Raw genomic sequence first — 26,801 nt, 5'->3', positions numbered from 1 at the left:
AGCTTCACACCAACTTTATTAGTTTGCTCTATTTCTCCTCCACTTGGCAATGAAAGTGAAGCTCAGGGAGGTTAGCCACTTTGCCTGACGTTCCACAGCTAACAAAGGAAAAGCTGGGAGTGCAATCAAGGATTCTAGTTTATAGCTTCGGCTCTTACCGTGAGCCGCATAGCCACATGAACTTGGAGTTGTTGGCCTCGGTGCTCATTCAATTAGTCCCCAGACATATGTGCCGACCGGCTAGCTTCATCCACGTCCTCCAGAAGCAAACACCGAAAGCAGGGCTTCCATGCCTGTGACCAGACTGGCACCACTCCCACGGGAGGGTTGGCGAGGAGGGAGGAGCAGCAGCCCAGGGAAGGGCAGGGAGCCGAGAAGGACAGCCCCCAGGAGAGCTTCCCTGGGTCATCACAGGTAACTTCAGCCTGAATCCCACAAGGAACTCTGCAGTATGAGCTACACCCACCAGCTAGTCATTGGTCAAGAGCTACACGTTTGTGTGTAGGCCATGGGGGCAGGGGCATGAACTCCCAGGTACTCCCAGCTTCCTATTCAATCAAGCCAAGCACGTTCAAAGCGGGCCTCAGGGCTCAAGAGAAAATCACCAACGAAGGGTTAAAGGAGGGGCACCTGGTTGGCTCAGCTGGCACAGTGTGTGACTCTTGATCTCGGGGATGTGAGTTCAAGCCCCATGTTGGGTATAGACTACTTTGAAAAGAAAGGAAGGAAGGAGGGAGGGAAAGAAGAAAAGGGGAGAGAGAGAGAAAGAAAGAGGAGTGCCTGGGTGGCTCAGTCAGTTAAGCCTCTGCCTTCAGCTCAGGTCATGATCCCAGGGTCCTGGGATCCAGTCCCATGTCAGGCTCCTTGCTCCCCGGGGTGTCTGCTTCTGCCTCTGCCTGCCACTCCCCACTTGTGCTCTCTCTCTGATAAATAAATCTCTTTAAAAAAAAAGGGGGGGGAAGGAAAGAGAGAAGGAGAGGGGGGAAAGAAAGAAAGGGTTAAAGGAGGGCACAAACACAGTGAACAGTCTATGAAGGGACCAGGCTGACCCTGACATTGTCTGTCCTACCTGGAACCACGGGGAACCACGGACCGTTTTCCCAGCTTCCCTGTGGATGACACCTGCCCCTGGTTCTTTCATCAGCTGGGTCTCCTAGGTCTTCAAGGGAACTGACAGAGACTGTGACTCATTAAAGGGCATTGTGGAACATCAGGCAATTTTACCCCATCTTAAATGCCGTTGGTAATGTTTGGGACTGTTACTCTTTTCATGGCAGATCTGCACTCACAGTAAGCCGGTTTTAAACGGGAACAGCAAAACTGCAGTTTTGGTGCTTTGAGTTCTTTTGTCATTTTCTGTGTAGTTTTGGTGCTTTGGTATCCAGCAGAAGACAGTGGGAGGGTCGGCCTGGAGTCTAGCGGGAGTCTCCAGGAGCAAGAAAACAGAAGGGTGAAGGTCAAGGGGCCAACACGGGTCTAAGGGGGGCCCACCTGAAGCATGAACTAGATGCACCGTAGACTTTCTGGATTCACCCTCTGCAGTTCCACAACCCTGACACGAGGGGCGCTGCTTCATCACCCTCCTACTTGGATTTTTCTTAATGTTTTGTTTTCTTTTTTAAGTAGTCTCCACTCCCAACGTGGAGCCTTAACTCATGACCAAGATCTGAGCTGACATCAAGAGTCAGATGCTTAACCGACTGAGCCACCCAGGTGCCCGAGACTTTTCTTTTTTTCTTAATTAAGGCAAAAAACACTTTGGCCTATGGATGAACTGGCAGAACCATTTGCATGAAAAACTGGGGAGCAAAAGTTTGTATTTGTGTTTTTTTAGTACTGATCTCTCTTTTTAATAGCAGTTCTATGCCGAAGTAAAACTTTGACAGCATAAGGACACTAAATTAATTTCGGGGAATTTTAATTTTCACTATACATTAGTGAAATCTTAATTTTCTTTCTCTAGGGTACTCAGTTTGACTCATACAGAAACTATCTACTTAAGAGATTTCTATATTATGCTTTCTTCTTTTTTTTTAAATTGTATTTATTTGGCAGAAAGAGCAAGAAGGGGGAGTGAGAGAGGGGGAAACAGGCTCCCCGCTGAGCAGGGAGCCCGATGCAAGGCTCGATCCCAGGACCCTGAGATCATGACCTGAACTGAAGGCAGACGCTTAAACGAAAGAGCTACCCAGGTGTGCCATATATTATGCTTTCTACTACGAAATTAATTCTATAATATGCCCCACAACCTCCCCAAAGATATATATTCCCTTTCCAGCGTGCATCAGCAGTGAATCCTGCCAAAGAAACATCTGGTCAAACCTGGAAATCTGATTTTATAGTGAAGTACTCACATATGGTATTCTCAAGAAAAGTACCTTAAGAATTCCTAAGGCAGGGTATGGGCTATGATGAGTGCTGTGAAATGTGTAAACCAGATGATTCACAGACCTGTACCCCTGGGGATAAAAATACATTATATGTTTATTAAAATAAAAAATTAAAAAAAAAAAAAAAAAGAATTCCTAAGGTGTTATAACTTATAAGAAGTTGAGATACGTCTGGTGATCACATTAGTCTATTTTGCTGTGAAAATAATCACTGCCGAATGAAAATGTTAAGAAAAACAACTCTCGAACCTCATTTAGGGATGGCAGAGGACATGGGTAAATGCCCAATTATAATTCGCTCCATGGACAAACAGCTTCCAGTTGGTATCACAGTGTGTTCTTGAAAATTAAGTCACTAAGCAAACCTCCCTCCCAGAATATCATCACAAGGGACCGTTAGCACACCAAAAAAAAAAAAAAAAAAAAAAAAAAAATTCTCTTACGCCTTTCGTACCTACTATATTTAAAATTTTGAGCAGAAAGATGGAATTCATATATATGACAATAAATAAGACCAAAACAAAATAAGCTTAAACATGGGTACTCTGCCCAAGAGAAATTATTTTCAAAACTCCATCCTACAAAATGAGCAGACTGATCACACAAGGGGATCAGCAGATCGATATTCACTATACACAGAACTGCAAAATGCAACTTGACTGGTGTGGGGGGTTTGTGTCCTAAAATTAACATACCCATTTTTTAAAAGATTTTATTTATTTATTTGACAGAGAGAGACAGCGAGAAAGGGAACGCAAGTAGTGGGGAGTGGGAGAGGGAGAAGCAGGCTCCCCGCTGAACAGGGAGCCCGATGCGGGCTTCAATCCCAGGACCCTGGGCTCATGACCTGAGCTGAAGGCAGAGGCTTAACTACTGAGCCACCCAGGTGTCCCTAACATATCCATTTTAACCACCATTAAATAACTCAGTAATACCTTTTTTTTGTCTTTTGATAATTTAGGAAAGTTTTCGAGGGAATGATCAGGACATAAGTCTCTAAAAGCTGCCCAAATGCTCTTTTTCTCTGTCAATACACTTCCAGTTATTAGGCAGACACTTTCAAATGCATCCCACTTGTCCCGGAGGTCCACCGAACAGAGAAAACAGTCAGTTCAGTGTTTGTTGTGGTGGGGCTTCGGGCCCAACAAGGATCATTAAGTAGCGAGCAAATCTCTCCTCCCCTCACCTCTCCCTCCAGCTGCTGCTCCGGGCACCAAGGCCCAGCAATGGCCCCAGAAAACAGGAGCTCATCTTTTTTCGGGTTATCCTTCCTCCTATTAACTGTTCCCGAGTTTGCTACAGTACAATTACAAAAAGAGTAAATTTTTCATAGTACTTTCATAGCTGTTCAACAGAATAGACATGACCCTTAACAACTTCTCCCAGATTTTGGAAGGCAGCCAATATGTAACAGAATCCATTCGCATTTCCACAAACCACGGAATCAGTCACCAGGTTAGTCAACTGGACTCCGCGAGGACCAACGTCACGGTAGCTCTTGTGGAAAGCGCTATGGCAAGAGCATTATGTGACGGTGAATATGTCACGATCTCCTGTAACGGGAGTACGAAGAGCTTGTTTGGGGGGTTTTTTGCAGTATGTGAAGCTTGAAACTGCAAGGAGATGCCTATAATGAAAATTACTGAGTGTCAGCACAGCTGGAATGATTATACTTGTATTACCACCACCGAACGGCGATAAAGCTGGAACTGACACAGCTCAGTTTCTTAGAATTTCACTGTTTTTGTGACTTACGCAGAACACTACATGCACAAAAGACGATGTCTTTCTGTGCCAGGTGGCAGGTAGAGAAGGAAAGGTATTAGCGATCACATGGGGCAGTTGGGAGCAACTAGGACTCTCTTGACATTCCACAATACCTTGAACACCAGGGTACAATCCAAGAGACCACAGTGGCATTTCTGTGTGATCTTGTTCAAGTTAAATAATCTCCCTGATGTCTCCATTTCCTCCTCCATAACCTTATCTATTGGAGAAAATTCCTGTAAGTCTCAAAAAAAGACTAAGTGATGAATAGTAATGCTATAAATGGCCTCTTATTTTTTTTTTTTACTGATCAGACATTTAACAAGCTCCTCTTCTAAAATGCAGTATGTTGAGGGGTGCCTGCGGGGTTCAGTCAGTTGAGCCTCCAGCTGGTAAGTACAGCTCAGGTCATGATCTCCTGGGTGATCTCCAGTCCCAGGGTGGGCTCCAGGCTGGTGGGGGGTGGGGGGCATTGTCTGCTGGAGATTCTCTCCCTCTGCCCTTCCCCCCACTCGCTCTCTCGCTCATAAATAAATAAATCTTTTTAAAAATGCAGTAGGGGCACCTGGGTGGCTCAGTCAGTTAAGCGTCTGCCTTCAGCTCAGGTCATGATCCCAGAGTCCTGGGATGGAGCCCCGCATTGGACTCCCTGCTCAGCAGGGAGCCTGCTTCTCCCTCTCCCACTCTCCCTACTTGATCTCTGTGTGTGTGTGTGTGTGTCAAATAAATAAATAAAATCTTAAATAAATAAATAAATAAAATGCAGTATGTTGGTCTGAGTTCAGCCCATGACACATTCATGGACTAGTGTGAACCACTTAAAGCAGGTGACCAGTCACACCCTTTTCCATGTGGGTCGTGGCTTAGTGGGGAAAGAACAGGAGTCTGGAGCATGCGCGTTCCAGAGGGGTCACTGGGAGATGGGTCGCCAGTTCAGAACTCCAGAAGGTAGCATGGAGTACCTGGGTGACTGGAAGCTGTTAGAGAACTTCTCAGCCAGGAAGGATTCTGCTCCACTTCCCCAGGGAACATCTAACAAGGTCTGGAGACATTTGGTTATCATTAACTGGGAGGAGAGGATCCCACTGACATCTAGTAGGTAGAAACCAGGGGAGCTACTAATCAGCCTACCATACACCAGAGAGCCACCACGACCACAAGCAATCCTGCCTTGAACGTCACCAGTGCTGAGGTTGAAAATCCCTGCTCTAGAGACAAGGAAGTGGGGAAAGAAAGAGTGAGGCAGGAAAAATCTAATCTCACCTCCTCTGCTAATCCCCTCAGGAGTCCAGTTGGCACCCGCTGCTGGTCCTTTCGACCAAAAACTTTTCTCCTAGACTTAGGAGTCGCCAACACTTCTAGTTTGAAAGCACAAACTTAGGGTGATAGAAATCTGGTTTCTCAATTTTTCATCTCTTCCTTTTAAAATTATAAGAACCCCATCTGTTGGCAGACATAATGGTGCCCTACTGACCATCACATTAAGGGAAAGTGAGACCTTAATTTTAAGGTGTCTGGGAAAGATTATACTAAAATGTGCTCAGAAAAAAAATGCTAAACTGACTCAGAAATCTCATACAATATGCATCTCCTTTTGTCTGCACTACTTCTTATCAGTGGGAAAAAAAGAACAGAAATCGTAAGATTCATGCAAAGAAAAATGTGGTTTTTTTCCAGTGACTCTAAGTGGTTTAGCAGCATTATCAGAGAATGTGAAAAATATATCCTTAAAAATGACCTCATAGCCAGCCTCCTTTCAATTTAAGGAAGCGGACACCGAAAAGCCTGGGGAAAATAAGGGCTCACCTTGGACATCACAGTGGCTCTGTAGCAGGTCACCATACCCTGGACCATTGGTGAAGAAATGATGCTAGGGGCTGAATAATCCTACAAGTCTCTTTCGACCGCCTTAGTGTTTTGTCTGCTAAGAGGCAGAGAAATGTAACCTCTACTGATGCAAAGATGGTAGGGGACTGAAACTCTTCACTTCAGTCAAGCGAGTGCAGAGTCAGCTTTTAGAAAGAGGAGGACGGGTCACCTCATTTTGATGCAATGTGAACGAGACTTCTCTTCCAACAGAGCAGCAATCAGACTGTGAAGCCTTCTTTTCAGTACCCCCGTGGGGTCCAGGGTTCAGTAATTCCGAGGAAATGAATCACAAGCAGCAATCGTGAGCTGTCAAAACATCTGTTTGCAAAGCCCAAGGGGCAAAGAACAGTATCAGAAGGTACTGGGACTGCATTTCTGTCCAGGCGGTTCCGCAGCAATCCCCCCACGGTGACTGTACCTGGACAGACTCTACGGGATGGAGCCGAGAAGCCGGGGCAAGGAAAGAGTGTGTGAGCAAGGAGACAGGATTGGAAAGAGAGACTGAGTGGGCCGTCTCAATCACCACTGCTTGGGGAGAAGACATAGTGAACACTGGCAGTTAACAAAAGACCCACCGGTACTCCTCAGCCCTTGGGGTCTCTTCCCCCTTGACAAGAAACTGATGGGCTTCACGAACCTCAGGGCTGGTCACAGACACAGTTCTTGAGTGAGGGAAGAATCCCACCCCACTGTTGTCCCTGCTTTATCATCTCAGGGCACGGTTACATTAAAAGGCAGACGGGGTCAGATTAAAGGGTGGGTGAGCCAGGAACCACCTCCCAATGCACACAAGCGCCTCCAGCCCTATTCGGGGCAGGCTCATCCTCAACATTCGCCAGGCTGGGCGAGAACAGAACCAGAACCCCCCATACCACACGTCTATGGATGTAGAAGTTCCAAACCGAGCTACTGATCTGTCAAGTCAAGGACATGTTTTATCCTCCTAATTTGACAAATGTCCTCTGATAATAACACATAATAAGAGGCACGTTTTCCAATTTGTAACTTGTAGACTTCTCAGAGTCCCACCCCACAACGTGGTGTCAAGGAGACAGCACTCACAGGGGCCGTATCCCATCTCTCTTCCCCACTCGTGCTCAGGCTCACACCTGAGCCCACATGCATCACCTCTTGTCCTTCTCATTCGCCATCAGCCACATCTGACTATTCCTTGGTGGGGCCCTCCCCTTCGGATCCTGGAAGCAGGCTCAGGAGTATCGGGGCAAGGAATTCCAAGGTCCCAGATACCCCAAACACGGTCTAAAGCAGAAGCTGGTCACTGTGTCCTGTAAAACGCCTATTTTTTGAGCCAGTACTTTAGGCGTTCTGGGCCACACTCTCTCTGCCACAGCTACTGAGTGCAAACAGTCATAGATAATATCTAAATGAATGACTGTGGCTGTGTTCCCCAGAAAACTTTCATTTACAAACGTAGGCCGTGGGCCAGAGGGCACCGTTTGCTGGTGCCTGGTGTAGGAGGCGGGAGGGAATGGGCTGAGGAAGGCACATCCCCTTGGACTTGCACATTCCCTGAAGCATGGAAGGAGGAGGGCCTAGAGGAGAACCAGAGTGGGCCCTCTAGAACGGTCCAGTACTGGAGCCACCAGCCACACGTGGCAACGGAACACTTAAGATGTGGTGGCTGGCCCAAACTGAGATGGGACTCGACACGCAAAACACACAAGACTTCAAAAAGTAATGGACATGCCCAAAGGTCTGCAGCCGGGCAATACTGATTTGCTAATCCACACATACCTCCGCCTCCCACCCTCCATGCAACTGTGATTTTCCCAAAGCCCTCCAAGAACTCTTACAGACCCAATGCTGACCGCACAAAAGTGACCCACCTGGACAAGGTCTGAGACAGTCCCGTTCCAGTCTGAAGCCCAAACAGAAAAATCTCCAGAGTTTTCTAAAACTCCAGTCTATATACCACCTTCGGTGTAACTGATACATCATTGTAATTTCTCTTGCTGCTGGCTTTTTACGAGTTATTTCTGATGTCAGAAAATTCCCAAGAACGCAAAAAAATTAAGTATCCTCTTGGGTTTTATTATGAAAGTTCTCCCTTTAGAAATATAAAACTCTGATTGCTGTATCCGTGTTGTCTCTTTCTTCTGTCTTAAAAGAAAAATCTGGCTGATCACAGTCTTTGAATTTATAGGACCTTCTACTCTCACATGAAATTTATACTCCAATGAAACATTACCCTTTGGGAAGGTGCCCATTTGACAATAATTCACAAACATCAGCAGGTGCAATCAGACCAAAAAGAAAGACAACAGGATCCAGAAAAATAAAACATGGCTTTGATCGATATTTCAAACACCTATTGCATGACTAGTTCAGTAAATATACAAATGAACCTGTCAAACCCAACTCAATTATTGGACACCCCTGCTGTTTTCAACACATTGCTCATGTTGATCTTTAAAAAAAAAAAAAAGGAAGAAGAAGAAAAACGAAAAAAAAAAAAGAAAAATCCAGAAACAAAAAACAATCTGTCTTTCATTTTGCGACAATGGGCGTTGAGGAAGTAAAGTGTGATGAGCTGGAATAATGACAGCGTGCAGAGGGGAAATGAGAGAGCTCAAGCCTTTGTAAAAACTTCAAATCAGGTGAAGTCAGAGTTGAGGCTAAGGTTCGAGAAGGAGACTATAGAAAAAAACATTTTTCATATAAAATGGTAAAATGGCAGACATTGACCGTTGTCCAGTACCATCTGTGTTTTCTCTTCCACGGCCCTATGCTAGACCTCATGTTCCAGCCTCCCTCGCAGGGACTGGGGACACATTCGTGTGGTGGCCAGTTGCGCACGCAGAGCCACGGGCTGCCTTGCCCAGAAACGTCTAGCAAGCTCCGCCAGGCTCCCTGTCTCCTCTCTCCAGTGGAGATACTATGAGACTCCAGAAGATGATCAAGCCCTTCGACCCGGAGTTGCCAAACTCTTCTATCAAGGGCAGATAGAACATATTTAGACTTTGTAGGTCACACGCTCTCAGTCATAAGAACTCAACCTGCCAGCACAGAAAGCAGCCACGGACCCTAAGTAAACAAATGAGTCCGGCTATGGCCCAATCAAACCATGAATGATGGACACAGAAAGTTGAGTTGTGTATGATTTTCATGTGCCACAGGACACCTGAGTGACTCAGTCATTAAGTGTCTGCCTTTGGCTCTGGTCATGATCCCAGGGTCCGGGGATCCAGTCCCGCATCAGGCTCCCTGCTCAGCGGGGAGCCTGCTTCTCCCTCTCCCTCTGCCCCTCCCCCTGCTTATGCATGTTCTCACTCTCTCAAATAAATAAATAAAATCTTTTTTTAAAAAATGTCATGTGTCACAAGGTATTATTCTTTTGTTATTTTTAAACCATTTAAACATCAGAAAAATGTAGAAACTGTGCTTGGCCCTGCTAGACTGAAACGATCAGGTAGGGGTCCCTGGAGGACTGTGCAGAGACGTTTCTCTGCCAACCCCACACTCCCGCCTTTGCACAGTGGCCGGAGTAAGAAATGGGTTTTCTTGTGGGAGGTCTCGGAGCCTGTTGGAATACCGTGACTGATACGTAAGTAATTGCAGAATCTTGACCATCGAGAAAAGAACAGATACCATACAAGCTGTTTCAGAACAGAATAAAGGCTTCCCTTGGAGAAACACACATGTCCCCACCCGGGGCCTTGTGAGAAACTTCGACATCCAGATTTTCCTGAATATAAAGCCTGTTTACAATTTTTATGCAGGCAGTTGCTTTTTTTGTCTGTCTCCTGCTTCTTCTCCTTCCCCTTTTTAACATGTGGCGAGGATAATCTGGGAGGACACCTCCCCCAAGTGTTTTTGAGACAAATCCTACCAGTGACTGATTTCGAAATGACAGATACCTAACTACAGAGGTGGTACTCATCTAAAACAGAGAAGGTACAAGTGCATTCTCGGTGATGGTGTCAATTCTGACCTAACGTGATATACAGATGCCACAGAATTCAGTTATAATGACATAAAATAAGTCAGTTTCTTTTCTGCAGAGAGAACCACAAAAGAGACCATTTTATGCAATTTGGAAAATCCTGTTCCTAAAAGCATTATTATTCCAACATCGAAAAACTACTCAGAAAAGACAGTGAAATTAGGTCCTCTAGCATTCCTCATTTTACAGTCTATAACTGCCTGGCTCATGTTAAAGGGAGTATTTAAGGACAGTAAAGGTGGACAGAAAAGATTAATTAATAAAATTATTTATAGTCAGTCTGAAGGCTATAGACTATATTATCTGAGAGCACAGTTTTCCTAAGAGGAATTCTTTTTTGGAAACGTGAATGACTTTATTATATTGATTTTTTTTTAATAAATAAACTTTTTCTATTTGAGAGGTAAAGAGATATGAAGGTAACTTTAGGATGATAAAGTACAAATATATCACGGCCGAATAATGATCATACTTTTAAATTATATATTGTGACAGATAATAAAGGACAGTTAACCTTTTTTAGAAAACCTTTATCCACGGTTTATAGCAGACTACAGAGCACTTTTTTTTCTTTTAAAAGCCTAACCATGGGGCACCTGGGTGGCTCAGTTAGTTAAGGGTCCGACCCTTAACCTCAGCTCAGGTCATGATCTCGGGGTTCTGGGATCAAGCCCCACAAGGGCTCTGCATTCAGTCCAGAGTCGGCGTGAGATTCTCCCTCCTCATCTCTGCCCCTCCCTCTGCTCGGACTCTGTCTCTCTCTCAAGAATAAATAAATGAGGGGCGCCTGGGGGGCTCCGTGGGTTAAAGCCTCTGCCTTCGGCTCAGATCATGATCCCAGGGTCCTGGGATCGAGCCCCGCATCCGGCCCTCTGCTCAGCAGGGAGCCTGCCTCCCCCCTCTCTCTGCCTGCCTCTCTGCCTACTTGTGATCTCTGTCTGTTGAATAAATAAATAAAATCTTAAAAAAAAAAATAAATAAACGAAATCTTTTAAAAATAAAACAGGGGCACCTGAGTGGCTCAGTCATCATTAAGCGTCTGCCTTTGGCTCAGGTCATGATCCCAGGGTCCTGGGATCGAGTCCCGCATGGGGCTCCCTGTTCAGTGGGGAGCCTGCTTCTCCCTCTCCCACTGCCCTCGCTTGTGTTCCCTCTCTCGGTCTCTCTCTCTCTGTCAAATAAATAAATAAATAAAATCTTTAAAAAATAATAAAATAAAAAATTAAATTAAAAAATAAAATTAAAGGCCTAAACTTGAGGGGGCCTGGCTGGCTCAGTCAGTGGAGCACAGCAACTGCTGAATCCAAGGTCCTGAGTTTGAACCCCACACTGGGCATAGAGCCTACTTAAAAAATTAAAATAAAAGGCGTAACCTTTCCTACTAGGGTTGGCAAGCTTTTTTTTTTTTTAAAGGCTATATAGTAAACAATTTTAGCCTTGTGGGCCACTGTATCTATCCCTGCGGCAGCTGTTGGAATCTGCTGTTGCCATGCGAGCGCAAGCACAGGCCGTGTTATGCTGCGTGCCTGTGGCTATGGGCCAATAAAACTTGATTTACAAAAACAGGCCCCTGGCCCCACTACAGTCTGTCAGCTCCTGCTGCACTGATCCCCAGTGGTAACCTAAAAGACTATCTTAAGAAAGTAGTTGTCTTGGGGCGCCTGCGCGGCTCAGTCGTTAAGTGACTGCCTTCGGCTCGGGTCCTGGGATCGAGCCCCGCATGGGGCTTACTGCTCCACGGGGAGCTCTCGCTGTGTCTCTCTCTCATATAAATAACTAAAATCTTTAAACACACACACACACACACACACACACACACCCCAGGAGAATGGTTTTTCCGTCTCGATTTTAACTTTAAGAGTAAATGATGTCTTGATTCAACTACCAATTTACAGGAAATACAAAGAACAAAGAAACTTGTTAGGCCCTGCCGTGGAACTGAATCAGCAAACTCCAGAATGAGTAGAAATTCTACAGGACAAATGACCCAGCTTCTTAAAAAAAAACACATCATAAGAAAAAAAGAGAGATGGGGAGGGCGCCTGGGTGGCTCAGTGGGTTAAGCCACTGCCTTCGGCTCGGGTCATGATCTCAGGGTCCTGGGATCGAGTCCCGCATCGGGCTCTCTGCTCAGCAGGGAGCCTGCTTCCCTCTCTCTCTCTGCCTGCCTCTCTGCCTACTTGTAATCTCTGTCTGTCAAATAAATAAATAAAATCTTTAAAAAAAAAAAAAAAAAAAAAAAAAGAGAGATGGGGAAACCTATAGATTAAAATGAACTTTAGAGGCCTATCAATAACTTACAGCGGTAGACCTTATTTGGATTCTCACTCAAATGAACAAGTTACAAAATAGTTGAAACAATTCTACTTAGAATCAAGCAAACAAACAAAAACCAAGAGGACTGTTGAGAACTAGATCAGGGTTAAGTAAAAAAACATCAAGGAGAAAGCAGTAGTAGAAAATACTTTAACGGAAAATTTTGCAGAAATCCTCAAGGTTAATATCTAAATGTAGCCTCTTTTTTGGAATTTATCAAGTATGAAATTCATAATACAAAAAGTACATAAAATATGTTGACACCAAGAATTGAAATAGAATTTCATCGGCAATGTCTTTGTAAACTTCCCTCCCCACAAATATGGAAGCTACTTGTTCAAATGCTAAGAACACTCCTAAAACAGAGCAAGACTCATGGCCAAAATCAAATACGGCAAGAAATGATCCTTTTCTGGCAGCCATTTCATTTATGATCAGGATGAATGGAGCATGTCTGAACATGCCATGATCATCTGTTTTTTGACACAGGTGCAAAGCAAATAGGAAAAACAGAACATAGGCTAGAAAACTTCGAAGTATACCCTGGAAAAACGGTGCGAAACCGTATTTCTTAGATGTAAAGACAAAATTCTAAAAATATTTTTGTTCTATCAAACACAGTGCATTATTATTAGAAGAAAAACTCTGCCCAAGGGATGTCCACATATATATTCGTTTTAGGAAATAAATTTAAACCCTGTTCCTTTGTGTAGTTGGAGATCTCAGCCTCGGCACTGTTCACATTTGGGGACAGGTAATTCCTTGTTGTGGGGGCTGCCCTGTGTATTGTAGGATATGTGGTAGGATCCCCTGGCCTTTGCTTCCTAGATGCCAGGAGCAATACCCTTGTGCCAACTGTGACAACCCAAAAGGTCTCCAGGAATGGCCAAGTGGGGGCAAAATCATCCCCAACTGAAATCAAATGATATAGATCAGTTCATGTTCTAACATCCAAGAGAAATAAATATCCGTTAACACCGCAATAAGCTAGGACCTCCAGACTTACAGGAGCGCATGGAGTTCCTAAGCCATGACCAGGACAAGGCATTCAGAGTTCAGATTTCTGGTGTATATATCTAAGCTCGCTGTCAAGCATTCTTTCTCATCAGATTGGCACATATGTAATTTGGGAGTTATTTCAGGCTGCAGCAGTACCAGTCAGTGAGAACCAAAAGCTCCTCAAAAGTGTGGATTTCATTTGGTCAAACATTCCATTTATGGAAAAACACATTGGCAAGACAAGGGCAGTGTCTCAAATGCGTTTCATGAAAAAAAAAATCTTCATAAAGTGCCCAAGAAGATGACCGGAAATGCTCCTTTTCCTTTTTTTCATTTCTTAAAAGCTACTCGCTCTGGGACGCCTGGGTGGCTCAGTTAAATGTCCGACTCAATTTTGGTTCGGGTCTGATTTTGGCTCAGGTCATGATTTCAGGGTCATGAGATCAAGCCCCGTGTCAGGGCTCCACACTCAGTGGGAAGTCCACTTGAGATTCTCTCCCTCTGCCCTGCCCCGCTGCACATGCTCACACGGTTCCCTCTCTCTAAAATAAAAATAAATCTTTAAAAAATATAAATTATATATTTTGGTTACGATTCATGATTTTTTTAAGGTTTTATTTTTAATTAGTCTCTACACCCAATGTGGGGCTCGAGCCTACAACCAAGATCAAGAGTCTCATGCTTCCCAGGTACCCTAGGATTCACGATTTAAATTTAAAGCACTTTTCCAATGAAATTATTTCAAATAATACATGAATTATTATATATGATATATAAATTATATATATATAAAATAAATCCAGTGAAATAATTTTTTCATTGTAATTTTTTATAGAAAAATATAGAAGATATATCTGTGGAGGGGTTTTTTTTGGTGTCTAATTTTCAGATGCAAAAATTACTTTTGAATTAGCTCTCCTTTCATTTCTACTGATTCGTTTCTAAACTTCGCTCTATCGCTTTTGTAGTAGGATTAGAAAAGCACACATACATGAGTTGTGGGTACATAGCTGTGTGTTGTATCATTCTTCACACTTGAACCACATTTTTAAAATATCCTTACTGAGTTATTTAAATAAAATAATTTTTTAAAAATATGTACACATCTACTCTTAGTGCCATAGTTTTTCTTCTTGTTTGTCTATTTCTGATAAAAAGCCATGGGCCTTCTATGCCTGTACTCTGACTTTCAAATATATGTGTTCAGTAATGGCTCTACATAAATACAATACTGGGTAAAAAGTACAATACTGGATATGATATACTACACTGAAACCTAAACACTGTCCTTTAATTTATACTTACTTTCATAATTACTGATGGTTTAATCTTCTAAAGCAGCTTAATAGTACTAATTACCTCATTAGTTATGCATGCCAAAAATTTTTCCCTTTTCTCTGGTACAGAAAAAGCATGAATTTTTATCTTAAAAAAAAAAAAATGTCTTAGAGGGCAAGAGTCAGAATCTGCTTAGAAGCCCAGAGTGAGAAGTCTCTCCAGGATACGTGGGTAGGGGATTAGCTGGTTGGGATTTGGAGAGACTAACAATGGACACGTGGAAGGATGGTCAACCTCCAAAGCAACAGTCAATGATGTAAGTGTGGAGAATGTCACATGAGAAATGAAATTAAATCCAGAGATCCAATTACATGCAGAGTATGTGGATGCAGCATTATGTACTTTGAAGGACTATAAAACTGGTGGAGTTTGATGCTTGATGAAACACAGAATTCAGAGGATTATCTTCGCTTATATTTAGATTTGCTGTTAATGTTGTATAGCTTTTTTTCTTGAAGATTTTATTTTTTTAATATTTTATTTATTTATTAGACAGAGAGAGAGAGAGACAGAGAAAGAGAGCACCAGGGCAGGAGGAGTAGAGGGAGAGGGAGAAGCAGACTTCCCGCTGAGCAGGGAGCTCCATTTGGGCCTCGATCCCAGGACCCTGGGATCATGAGCCAAGGGCAGTCACTTAACCCACTGAGCCACCCAGGTGCCCAATATTGTATAGCTTTTTTTTTTTCTTTTTAAGATTTTATTTATTTACTGTAGAGAAAGGGGAGGGGCAGAGGGAGACAGAGCACCTCAAGCAGACTCCACAATGAGCGTGGAGCCTGATGCAGGGCTTGCTCTCCCAACCCCGAGATCATGACCTGGGTGGAAATGAAGAGTCACACACTTAACGGACTGAGCCACCCAGCCGCCCCTGTTGCACAGCTTCTGATTTGTGTGCTCATCTTTACGGTCACAAGTACACACCCATGATTTCATTTTAAAATCCGTATTGTATTTAGCATCAAATAATAGTTTATATAAAGGAAATGTTATTGCTCAATTAAAAAAAAATTTTTATATAAAAGAAAACGTTTTGTTATCTGATGGTCAATCAAAAACTAGATCACCTAGGGGCGCCTGGGTGGCTCAGTGGGTTAAAGCCTCTGCCTTCGGCTCGGGTCATGATCTCGGGGTCCTGGAATCGAGCCCCGCATCGGGCTCTCTGCTCAGCGGGGAGCCTGCTTCCCCCTCTCTCTCCGCCTGCCTCTCTGCCTACTTGTGATCTCTGTCTGTCAAATAAATAAATAAAATCTTAAAAAAAAAATACCCAGATCACCTAAAATCTTCAGTAACCCTGGCCCCTATTTTGGTGGAAGGCCTCTCTTCCCACAGCAAAGTCACGGGGAAAGTCAGCTGCTATTAACCACAATTAAATTCAGTCTATAAAAGGAGAGAACATTTCATCCTGTCTTTTCTCCTTGCTTTACCCTAATTTGTCCTTCAAGTCAGAACATATTATTTCATTCTCAAAGCCATTACCATCCTTATCTTCCCCAAAGGGATGTGTAGCACCGAGCACATTGGGGCTCTCCATGGTCACCGTTGGATGAGCTCTCCGAATTGGACACCAATTGGTGTCTCCGAATTGGACACCCTCTGCCCAGCTTCCAGTAGAGGGAGGACAGTGTTTGCAGGTGGACTGGCAATACGGGGATGTTCACAGAACCCACTCGAACCCATCCTTTGTGCTATTAAGCCTACTGTTCAGCACAGAGCACACAAAGGAAGAATGAATGACTGAATCACAAGCAAATAATCAAAATCAGATAACACCAGGGCAAGTCATGCTGCAGATGGCATTTCAAACAAGAAGAGTGATGAATTCCCAGGAGTTTGATTAAAGCTAAAGGGAGAGGGTAGTTTTATTCCCCGTTTCTAGCTCTTCCCCGAGCAGGGTCCAATCCATCAGCAAGTTGTTAGCATGTTTTGTGGTTCTGTTTTTTTTCTTTCCAACGTTGTAATTGCTACTCCATTGCTTGGTTTGGTTTTCTAACACCCAATCCCACTGCTCCTAAGTGTTATATATATATAATTGCATTTTAAATGAAAGTGAATTTATTTTAATTTTGTTTTGGATATTTCTTAACACCCCTGGAGGTGGCTGGCAACATGCCAGGACGCTGAAAATCAGAGTCGCCAGAAAGTGCATTGGAGGAAAACCAAGAATGTTGCCAAGTAGAATCATCTCTCGGTGGTATTCACGCACCTCTCTGCTCAAGCCAGAGCAAACGCTCAACAACCTGCTACACAAACTTGTCTCGAACACTGGGTCATTTCTCACCTTCAGAACTGACTTTGGCTCATTTTGTAATTAATCGGTACTTCGAAGGTCCTAACGTAAGTTTTATATTGTAAACTGCCAACACAGCGATCTATCTTTCGCATGGGGCTCACACTCTCTGTTTCTTTACAAGCACAAACACACCTTCACATTCAGCCCTAATGCTAAAAGGAGTCCTCTGCCTAGCTTGGCTGACCACCCAGCCTACCAATCCATTCTTGCTCATACTGCTTCTTTTGCTGAACCCCACGGGGCCATTCACAAACTTAAATAAGAGAAGCGCATATGTGCAGGAGCCAGCTAAGAACTAAATTAGCCAAGTGTTTCATTTCCTAGTGGATTACGCAGAAGGAAAAAAAAAATCAGAAGATAGCCCCTTGGACGAGGTAATTTAATACCAAATATTTGAATAGTTACTACATGCAAGAACTGTCTAAGCTATGTGGCAATGCAAAATGGAATACAGCACAAATCCTGCCTTCACGAAGTTTCCCTGCCTTGTCTACATGGCCACAGCTGTCACTCTCCATTTCCAAATCTACTCCTGGTCCTGGTCCTGGTCCTGCTCTACTCAGCTCCAGCCACTGACTGCCTTCCCTAGAAGTTTCAGTAAAGCCACACTGTTTATAGGTGCAAGGCAACTGCACACACTTGAACGTGGACTTTCCATTCAGTAACTTCACTGTTCACTCCCACTCATCACAGTGACCTCTGTAACTGAGTCCTGAACTATAGTAGAAATAAATAATGGTTTTTGAGAAAATGAAAGAAAATAATCCCATGGTGGGACACGGTTAGGGCTATGGTTATAAAAATGACCAAATCAGAATTCCAGGAAGTTTCAAACACAGCTCTCCAAGTATGTAGGGTTGCCAGAGAAAATATAGAATACCCAGTTAAATTTGAATCTCAGATAAAAAAATGAATGTATTTTAGTATAAGTATATCCCAAATACTGCAGGAGACATACTCTTACTAAAAAGAGAAGCTGTTCACTGTTTACCTGAAATTCAAATTTAACTGAGCATCTTTTGTATTTTTATTTGTTAAGTCTGACGTTACAAAAAAAAAAAAAAAAATCTGACGTTACAAATATACCCTTTCGAGAATCATTTGCCTTGAGAGATCTCACTTTTGAATTAAAAATAGTCCTTGGGATGTTCATACCCTCCTATCAATCATTTTATTTTTTAAAGTTTTATTTAAGTAATCTCTACCCCCAACGTGGGGTCAAACTCACCCCAAGGTTAAGAGGGGCATGCCCGGGGCACCTGGGTGGCTCAACGGGTTAAGCCTCTGCATTCGGCTGGGGTCATGGTCCCCGAGTCCCGTATCAAGCCCCGCATCGGGCTCTCTGCTGGGCGGGGAGGCTGCTTCCCCTCCTTCTCGCTCTGCCTGCCTCTCTGCCTGCTTGTGATCTCGGTCTGTCAAATAAATAAATAAAATCTTTAAAAAAGAACTTTAAAAAAGAAGTGCATGCCCTTCGGACTGAGCCAGCCAGGTGCCCCTCCTCCTATCAATTATTTTAAACAGTCCTTACCGTGCATTAATGTCCTCAGAAAACTGGTTTTGTGCTTGCCAGGCTGGCTCAGTCAGTGGCGCATGCTACTCTCAATCCTGGGGTTTTGAGCTCAAGCCCAACGTTGGGTGTAGAGATTACCTAAAGAATTAGATATTTTTTAAAAAAAGCAAATTGGATTTGTGAACAGGAACGAGAGAGAGCCTAGGAGAATTTAGAGCTTGAAGCACTGGTAGGTATCCTTACCACCGGGTAGAAAGGCTACATAGAATTTAGGATCACAAAACACATTCAGGGCCCCCGACCTCATCCGGCTGCGGGCTCTTAGAGTCCTACCTTCTCAAGGCTGCTGCTGCTGTAGGGTGTGGTATTTATCGGGGGCGCCCGCGAGGCGAGCTCGAGGACGCGCAAGGAGCACGCTCTCGAGCGTCGGGGGCGGCCATTGCGGGGCGCGCTCCCGAGAGTCCGAAGAGACCGTTGAAAGGCGCGCTCTCGAGCTTCCAATGCGACCGTTGAAAGGCGCGCTCTCGAGCTTCCAATGCGACCCTTGAACGGCGCGTTCTCGAGCTTCTAAGGTGACCGTTGAACGGCGCGTTCTGGAGCTTCTAGGGCGACTGTTGAACAGCGCGTTCTCTGGCTTCCAAGGCGACCATTGAAAGACGCGCTCTGGAGCGTCCGAGGCGACTGTTGAGGGTGCGCTCTCGAGCGTCCGAGGGGCACACTTTCGAGAGACGGCGGCGGCCCGGCGTGTCCCGTCGGTTTCAGCGCCCGTGCCGGGGCCGGGGCCGGGGCCAGCTCGGCGAAGAGGCGGTGGCGACGGCGGGGCGCGTCTGAGCCTCGAGTGGGGTGTGAGGCGCAGCGCCCGCCTCCAGAAATGAAGCGCCAGTGCCCGGCAGCCTTACCTCCCGGAGCGTCGACGTGTAACCCGTCCCAGACGGTGCCCTCCCTGGCCAGCGCGACCGTGTCCAACAACGACTTGGCGAGCCTTTTTGAGTGTCCGGTGTGCTTCGACTATGTGCTGCCCCCCATCCTTCAGTGTCACAGCGGCCATCTCGTGTGCAGCACCTGCCGCCCGAAGCTCACCTGCTGCCCGACATGCCGCGGGCCGCTGGCGTCCATTCGCAACCTGGCCATGGACAAGGTGGCCAACTCCGTCCTGTTCCCTTGCAAGTACGCGGCCACCGGCTGCGAGCTAGCCTTGCCCCACACCGAGAAGGCCGAGCACGAAGAGAAGTGCGAGTTCCGCCCATACGTGTGCCCGTGCCCCGGTGCATTCTGTAAATGGCAAGGCTCGCTGGAAGCCGTGATGCCGCACCTGATGCACCAGCACGAGTCCATCACCACCCTGCAGGGCGAAGACATCGTGTTCCTGGCGACAGACATTAACCTCCCGGGCGCCGTGGACTGGGTGATGACGCAGTCCTGCTTCGGCGTCCACTTCATGCTCGTCCTGGAGAAACAGGAGAAGTACGACGGCCACCAGTTCTTCGCCATCGTCCAGCTGATAGGAACGCACAAGCAGGCCGAGAACTTCGCCTACCGTCTGGAGCTGAACGGCCACCGGCGCCGGCTGACCTGGGAGGCGACCCCGCGCTCCATTCACGAGGGAATCGCCACCGCCATCAGGAACAATGACTGCCTCGTCTTCGACGCCAGCATGGCGCAGCTCTTTGCGGAAAACGGCAACCTGGGCATCAACGTAACGATCTCCATGTGTTAAAACTGCAGGCCCGCGGCTTTCCGGCCGCGGCTGAAAAGCCTCGTGCTCAAGTTCACGGAGAACAAGGCACCCATGTTAGCCTGTCAACCTGAACTTTTGAGAAGTCTAGACACACGAGGTAAATAAAAAGAAAGGCTGTTAAATACAGGAAACAGTTGCATGTAGTTACACTAATATATTTAAAAATAAGTCAACAGTAAATTATATAAATTATATGATTAAAAATTACATATTACACACACACACACACACACACACACACACCCCCAACACGGGCATCTCTTGTATTAAGAAAGGAAGCATTGTTAAAGAAAATTCTGAATTTGTGTTGCAGATTGAGTGTACTATTCAAAAGTACATACTGGGTTTTTGTTTTGTGTGTGTGCCCTAGAGCTAGTGTGTATGGGGCATGGGGGGGGGTGTTTTTCCTTTAACCAACAAGCCATGTTGAGTGCTCTTGGACCACTGCTTTTTTCCCTTTGTGGGTCAACACACAGTGCTGCTGTGTGTGTATATTTTGTGTGTGTGTATTTGCTAATTCTTATTCTACTTTTTAATTAAATTTGACTTTCTTTTCTGTAATTCAGATTTTTCCTCACCTTTTTTGGGTGCCTTTTTAAAGTTAGTGTCTTTCTGATATGCATAGTTGTTTATGATAAACCTTATACATAGGTATTCAATACATATTTCCTTTTCCCCCATTAATCAATTCATTACAAATATTTTAGGCAGCAGCTCTTTCTGCCCACGGGTCCTGTCCCCGTGTTTTAATAAAACCACCATTTTGTACCAGAAATAAAAGAAAAAAAGAAAAAACAACAACAACAAAAAAAAGAAAAAAAATGAATAAATGAAAAAAAGAACAAATACGAAAAAAAGAAAAAATAAATACTTTACATTCAACTCTTTTGAGAAAGGAAAGTTCCAGAAAGGAAAGGTAACAGCAGAATTATCAAAAGCTATTTAAAGCAGCTATAAGATGGTCTCTATCTGTCTGTCTGTCTGTCTCTCTTTTTCTCCAGTTGACTCATACCTTTGAATTTATTATTTGAAAGGTTAAGGAATACTGATTTTTTTTTAATACCAGAAAAAATCTGTTTCTCCCCCTCCCCCAAAATATTTTGGACAAATCACATGTTTAAAATTTGTTCTTGGGGTGCCTGGGTGGCTCAGTAGGTTAAGCATTCTGCTCCGGTCACGATCCCAGCATCCTGGGATTGAGTCCTGCATCGAGATCCAGCCATACATCGAGATCCAGTCCTGCATCAGGATCCAGCCCTGCATCGGGCTGCTTGCCCAGCGGGGAGCCTACTTCTCCCTCTGCCTGCTGCTCCCCCCAACCAAAATAAATAAAATCTTTAAAAAAATAAAATAAAATTTATTCTTGTATTTATTGGTTTTGCAGAAGAAGGCATCGTCCTGCACAGTATTTATAATCAAAAGCAAATCATGTTTTAAAAAGGCAGTTAGCAAAAAAAAGTTTTTGTTCTTTTATAATTCTCGTTAGAAGACTATCTGGCAAATTAAAAAAACACACACACATTCAGAAAGTAAAAATGGGCCACTGAAAGTAAAAGAAATAGGAGAAACTGGGAAACAATGGAGCATTTTGGTGAGGTTCCTGGTAGTGGCTCCGGTCCAGTTGAATATTATTTCTGAGTTTACATGGATTCCCTGCAACATGTGAAATTGCATTTTTTTCTGAAAGAAACCTAGACTTAACTTCACACAGTATTTGAATGGCTGGTGCCCTCACTTATACTTCCTACTATACCATTAGCTCCATGAAGGCAAGAAATCTTTTATTCTGGTGTCCCAGGGCCCAGCTCATCCCCATTTCTATGGTGGGTGAGCATAAATATTTACTCCCTCTTGTGGTTGACTGAGTTGATATATCTGGATTTAATTCAAAGGCTGCACAGCTCAACATAGTCTAATTCACAGATCATTCCAACATTGTTCCCTCCCTGCCCCAATCCCACTGAACAGTGGTGTTTGCCAATCTAATCTCCCTATGTTCCCATGGGTGCCAAATAAAGTATCAGAAAGGAGAGAGAAGCAGGAAAAAAAAAAAAAAGGCAGATCTACTCCCATGTGACCTTCAGTGGGTTTTCCTCTCGTTAATCTCTCTGTTTTGACTTATGGGTGACCATAGAGCCCTGTTTACTTGGGATAGCTCTGGTTTATGTCTGTTGTCCCAGGGTAATTATTAATGGCCCTCCTTTCACTCTCAGAAGTGCCCTGGACTGGAGGGTCACCCCACTCACAACACTCAAGAACTCATGGTAAGTAGGAAGGTGCTATAGAAATAACCAATAGAGCACACAAATGTTTGTCCTCAGAATGGCCATGACAAAGACATTCACGCTGGTTAACGTGCTCTACTCAGGAATTAGAAACCAGAATTAACAGACTCATAAGGTGGGAAGTGCTGGGGTTTTTAATCTCATCTGTTGGCTCCCAATGCTGGTGAAAAGCCTAGCTGCACAGAAGAACCACTTAGGCTCCAGGAGCTTTCAAAGCACACAGAATGACATTCCTCGCCCTACACAAGGAGGTTCTTACCTAGCAAATCTGGATAGGGCTAAGGAATCTATATTTGTTTAAAGCTCACCCAAATGAGTCTTCCGGAAACTGAGGCTCATAAATATTAAGTAAGTTTCTACGGCGGCCTCGAGATTGAAACAGAAACCTCCCTATCTCCCTGACTTGAATGCATGATAAAACAGAAAAGGGAAATATGTTACCAGGGGAAAAAACTTATCCACATCACAATTTTAGCTACTGTGACATTAATCACAATATCCCATGTGATTATGTGATAGCTCTTGCCGGAATACCTCCTACCAATTCCACCAGCTTGGTCTTATCTCACTTCCTGTCTAAGATAACTTCAAAAGGAGCAGCTGTCAAGCATAAAATTTGAGAGATGATTTATGCAAACAAGAGATAAAAAACTAATTTATCTTCCACTAAGCATAATGAAAAACACCCTATAAATCCACCAATTGATCCAGCTTTCTAAACAAGAAAACCAAGGCTACTCTCCAAGTCTTAACCACATCCTTAATATTTTACCTGGCAACAAAGACAACATAATAAAAACCCCACACAGATCCAAGAAAAAAGGCGGTCTTATCCAAAGGTGACCAACCTCGTGTCCCACACAGGCAAGGAAGTCACAAATGACTGTCAAACAAGTTTTAATATTCCATAAACCTGTTGTAAAAATGGGAGTGTACCCCAATAAGGCCGCTCAAGCTCTATGAAAGGCCAAGCATGTTTGCTTTCACCAGAAGCCTATCAACTCAATGTGTTAACGGTGCCTTCTTCAAAGTTCAGATGAACTTCTCGTGTCACTATCAGAAATTCTACATCATGTCTGATGGACCAGAGCTGCTCACTAGCAAGGATTACAATGCAGTGCAAGGACTAGAAGAGTTTAAGTTTGCAAATGACCTTAGTTAGATACAAGCAACAAGTGTAACAACAGGCATTGCTGAAAAGCTTGTAAATAACCTGAATGTTTCCTTTATTATTTATCACTACTTCAACTGTGACAGCGCTATCATGTTACTATAAAGCAGTCTCTGGGATGTGCTCTCCCAAACATTGGTGCCATGAGATTTTAGGTTAGTTTTTGTTTGTTTTTGTTTAATTTTATTTATTTATTTGACGCAGAGAGAGCACAAGCAGGCGGAGTAGCAGGCAGAGGGAGAGGGAGAAGCAGGCTCCCTGCTGAGAAAGGAGCCTGACACGGGGCTTGATCCCAGGACCCCGGGATCATGACCTGAGCCGAAGGCAGTTGCTTAACCAACTGAGCCACCCAGGCACCCCGGTGCCATGAGATTTTTGTGTATGTTATGCAAAAAGAGGATTCGGTGATCAGGTGAATTTAGCAAAAGATGTTTTAAACGAAGTTCAAGAGCATCCTTAAAGGCAGGATAACCAAGAGTCTTTAATATGTTTTTGTGAAGTATAAATCCTCCAGAGGTAAGGGTATAATATTCAGCATTTTCAAAATGTATTTGGCCAAAGGTCTTCTGTAGTATAACCGGAGGAATATCCTGGGGTACCCCAAAATATATTTAGGGAGCGCTGAAACAGACAATTGATAGTTACACATCATTGATAAAATCTGGACCAGATACAAATCACAAAACCAGTGGACCCGGGTAAATCAATCTGACTGTGTCACTTCCTCATTACTGTTCATTTTTTTCTTATCAAATTAACATTTCTACACACGAATCGACACACCATAGTAATTAGTCTTTTAAATCGGAAGTAGTAGAAGCCCTTCTCCATCTAACGTGTGTTCTGCTGAATCTCACTTCCCCAAACTATTGGGGAGCCCACAGTTCCTTATAGAGCTGCCTCCCTTGCTTCTAGACCCCTCAACAAGCACCAAAAGGCTCTTGAGTAATTCCTGTTTGTCCTTAAGAATTTCTACCACGTACTCCTCCCTTGGCTGCACATCCGTGTAGAGATCCCTCCTCAGGGCCTTCCAAGGCCATGGAGCTGCTTCCCATGGGGTTCCATTGATGTCACCATCAAGTACCACCACCTCCAGAATCACCAAGGGACAAGTGCCACCAAACCCCGATAACACAGTCCTTGAGACGCCACGTGTGCTTTGGAGTCATTAATGTGCCGTAGCTACGCTCTCCCTTTCTGTCGCACTTGGTCACATAGGACATCAAGGCAACGTTCCTTTGCACCCTTCCCTATCTTCCAATATAAACACAGTTTTCAGATTTTACTGTCAGAAAGCAACTTCTCATGGACCGCTCCCCTATCTACACATCCTTCCGGTGGAGGCCCTGACTGCCTTCTGTCTCGGACTAATTTTTCAAAGATGTCTGTACAGGGAACAGACTTCTAAGATCTAGGGCTTCCCGCCTTCCCTCCAAGCAAAGGGCAGGAACGTTTGCTGCATAGGAAGATAGAGACCGCTCCCGCCTTCGGAGCAATGGGTACACGTGATTACTGCCCCCTGGAAGAGACTGGGACTCTCTAAGCTCAGGGCTCCTTTCCTGCAATGGAAACCACTGCACGCCCTGCACCCAACTGCTCCTCTTCATGTTGCCCCATGGGCACTGGCACTCAGAACAGACACAAAAACTGATACTCTCCCTGCTGTGAGCAGTAAGCGGGCTATTGTCTCCGACAAGGGTGTTGTGTCTTCCTTCTGTCAGCATCCACGAAGCTGCAGCAGGCTATCTGCTTAGCTTGCAAGTAAGGAAAGAAGATTCCTGACCCCCATCGGACACAATGGGGGATGGGCGTGGGGGGTGGGTACCTGGCTGGCTCAGTAGAAGAGCATGTGACCCTTGATCTCAGGGTCTTGAGTTCGAGCCCCATGATGGGTATAGCAATTACTAAAAAATATAAACTTACTTAAAAAAAAAAAATGCTCACATCTTAAAAAAAAATCTCCAACCCCTCACAGATCTTGACACTTATATTTAGGAAACTTTTGCCTGGAATTAAAATCTAAAAGCAGATTTGGGGGACGCCTGGGTGGCTCAGTTGGTTGAGCATCTGACTCTTCGTTTCGGCTTGGGTCGCAGCATGGAGCCCTGTGTGGGGCTCCATGGTCAGTGGGGAGATGGGGGGGGTCTGCTTCTCTCCCTCTCCCTGTGCCCCTTCCTCAGATGATGCGCTCTCTCTCTCTCTCTAATATAAATAAATCTTTAAGAAAAATAAATGCAGGGGCACCTGGGTGGCTCAGTGGATTAAAGCCTCTGCCTTCGGCACAGGTCGTGATCCCAGGGTTCTGGGATCGAGCCCCGCATCAGGCTCCCTGCTCTTTGGGAAGCCTGCTTCTCCCTCTCTCTCTCTCTCCCCACATCTCTGCCTACTTGTGATCTCTGCCTGTCAAATAAATAAATAAAATCTTAAAAAAAAAAGAAAAGAAAAGAAATGCAGATTTTGGAACTGAACTAGAAAAAAATCCAACAGTAACATATACTTGAAACTTGGCTGAGTTCTTGTGCCAGATACTGATCTTTTCATTTAACGCTGACAACATCCCTAGGAGGTAGTCACTATGATTCCCACCCGGGCTGGCTGATGCCATCGATAATGCCATGGGCCCACCACCCAACGTGCCCTGGGCCCAGGGACAGCATACCACTCCGGGCCAGCCAGGATTCTTCTTCATTCCTCTTGCTTGTGAGATGCTACAGGTTTGCTACAACACTCATTCCGAGCAAGAGAGCGAGGTTCTTCCTTGTCCAAGTGTCTTCAGGTAACACTACTCCAGAGAATTCCAGCCCCTGAAAGGTTGCTAGCTCTGCATAAATGAAGCCCAGCTGTCGTAGGCCGGCTTCTCCTTCACGACACCGATACATCTGCGGTACTTCTGTTGTCGTGCCATTTGCAGTTAGGCAGAAGGGCAAGAAAGACTTTCCGTTTGGTCCCGAATTACATCAGGATTTTAGAGCACACAGAGTCCTTAGAGAAAGTCACTGCTGATTAAATATTAGCTTCACTGTTACGTAAAGCGCCATCGGGATAGCCATCTATCCTTCCTTAGTTTTGGTTAAACAATTTTGGGCCAATTTAAAGATGAACAGTGAAACAGTTCTGCCCTCATCTTATTTGCCATAATCGCTCCTTCTATTTCCTATTCCCTT

General features: G+C 44.6%; 2 protein-coding genes across 2 annotated transcripts in view; one reads left to right on the top strand and one right to left on the bottom strand.

The window, feature by feature from the left end:
* FRMPD4 (FERM and PDZ domain containing 4) overlaps positions 1–26,801 on the bottom strand; it is a 793,238-nt gene that overhangs the window by 438,428 nt on the left and 328,009 nt on the right. The window lies entirely within an intron of this gene.
* On the top strand, positions 19,315–20,160 carry LOC308337119 (E3 ubiquitin-protein ligase SIAH1-like; the record flags this gene model as incomplete). Its single annotated transcript, XM_080795156.1, has 1 exon — positions 19,315–20,160. One exon carries the CDS (start codon positions 19,315–19,317, stop codon positions 20,158–20,160), a length of 846 nt encoding a protein of 281 aa, XP_080651282.1.

Source organism: Martes martes (assembly GCF_963455335.1).
Source record: "Martes martes genome assembly, chromosome: X".
In the NCBI taxonomy this organism is placed as follows: Eukaryota; Metazoa; Chordata; class Mammalia; order Carnivora; family Mustelidae; genus Martes; species Martes martes.
Note: the sequence above shows the minus strand (reverse complement) of the source record. Positions and strands in the feature narration are given on the sequence as shown.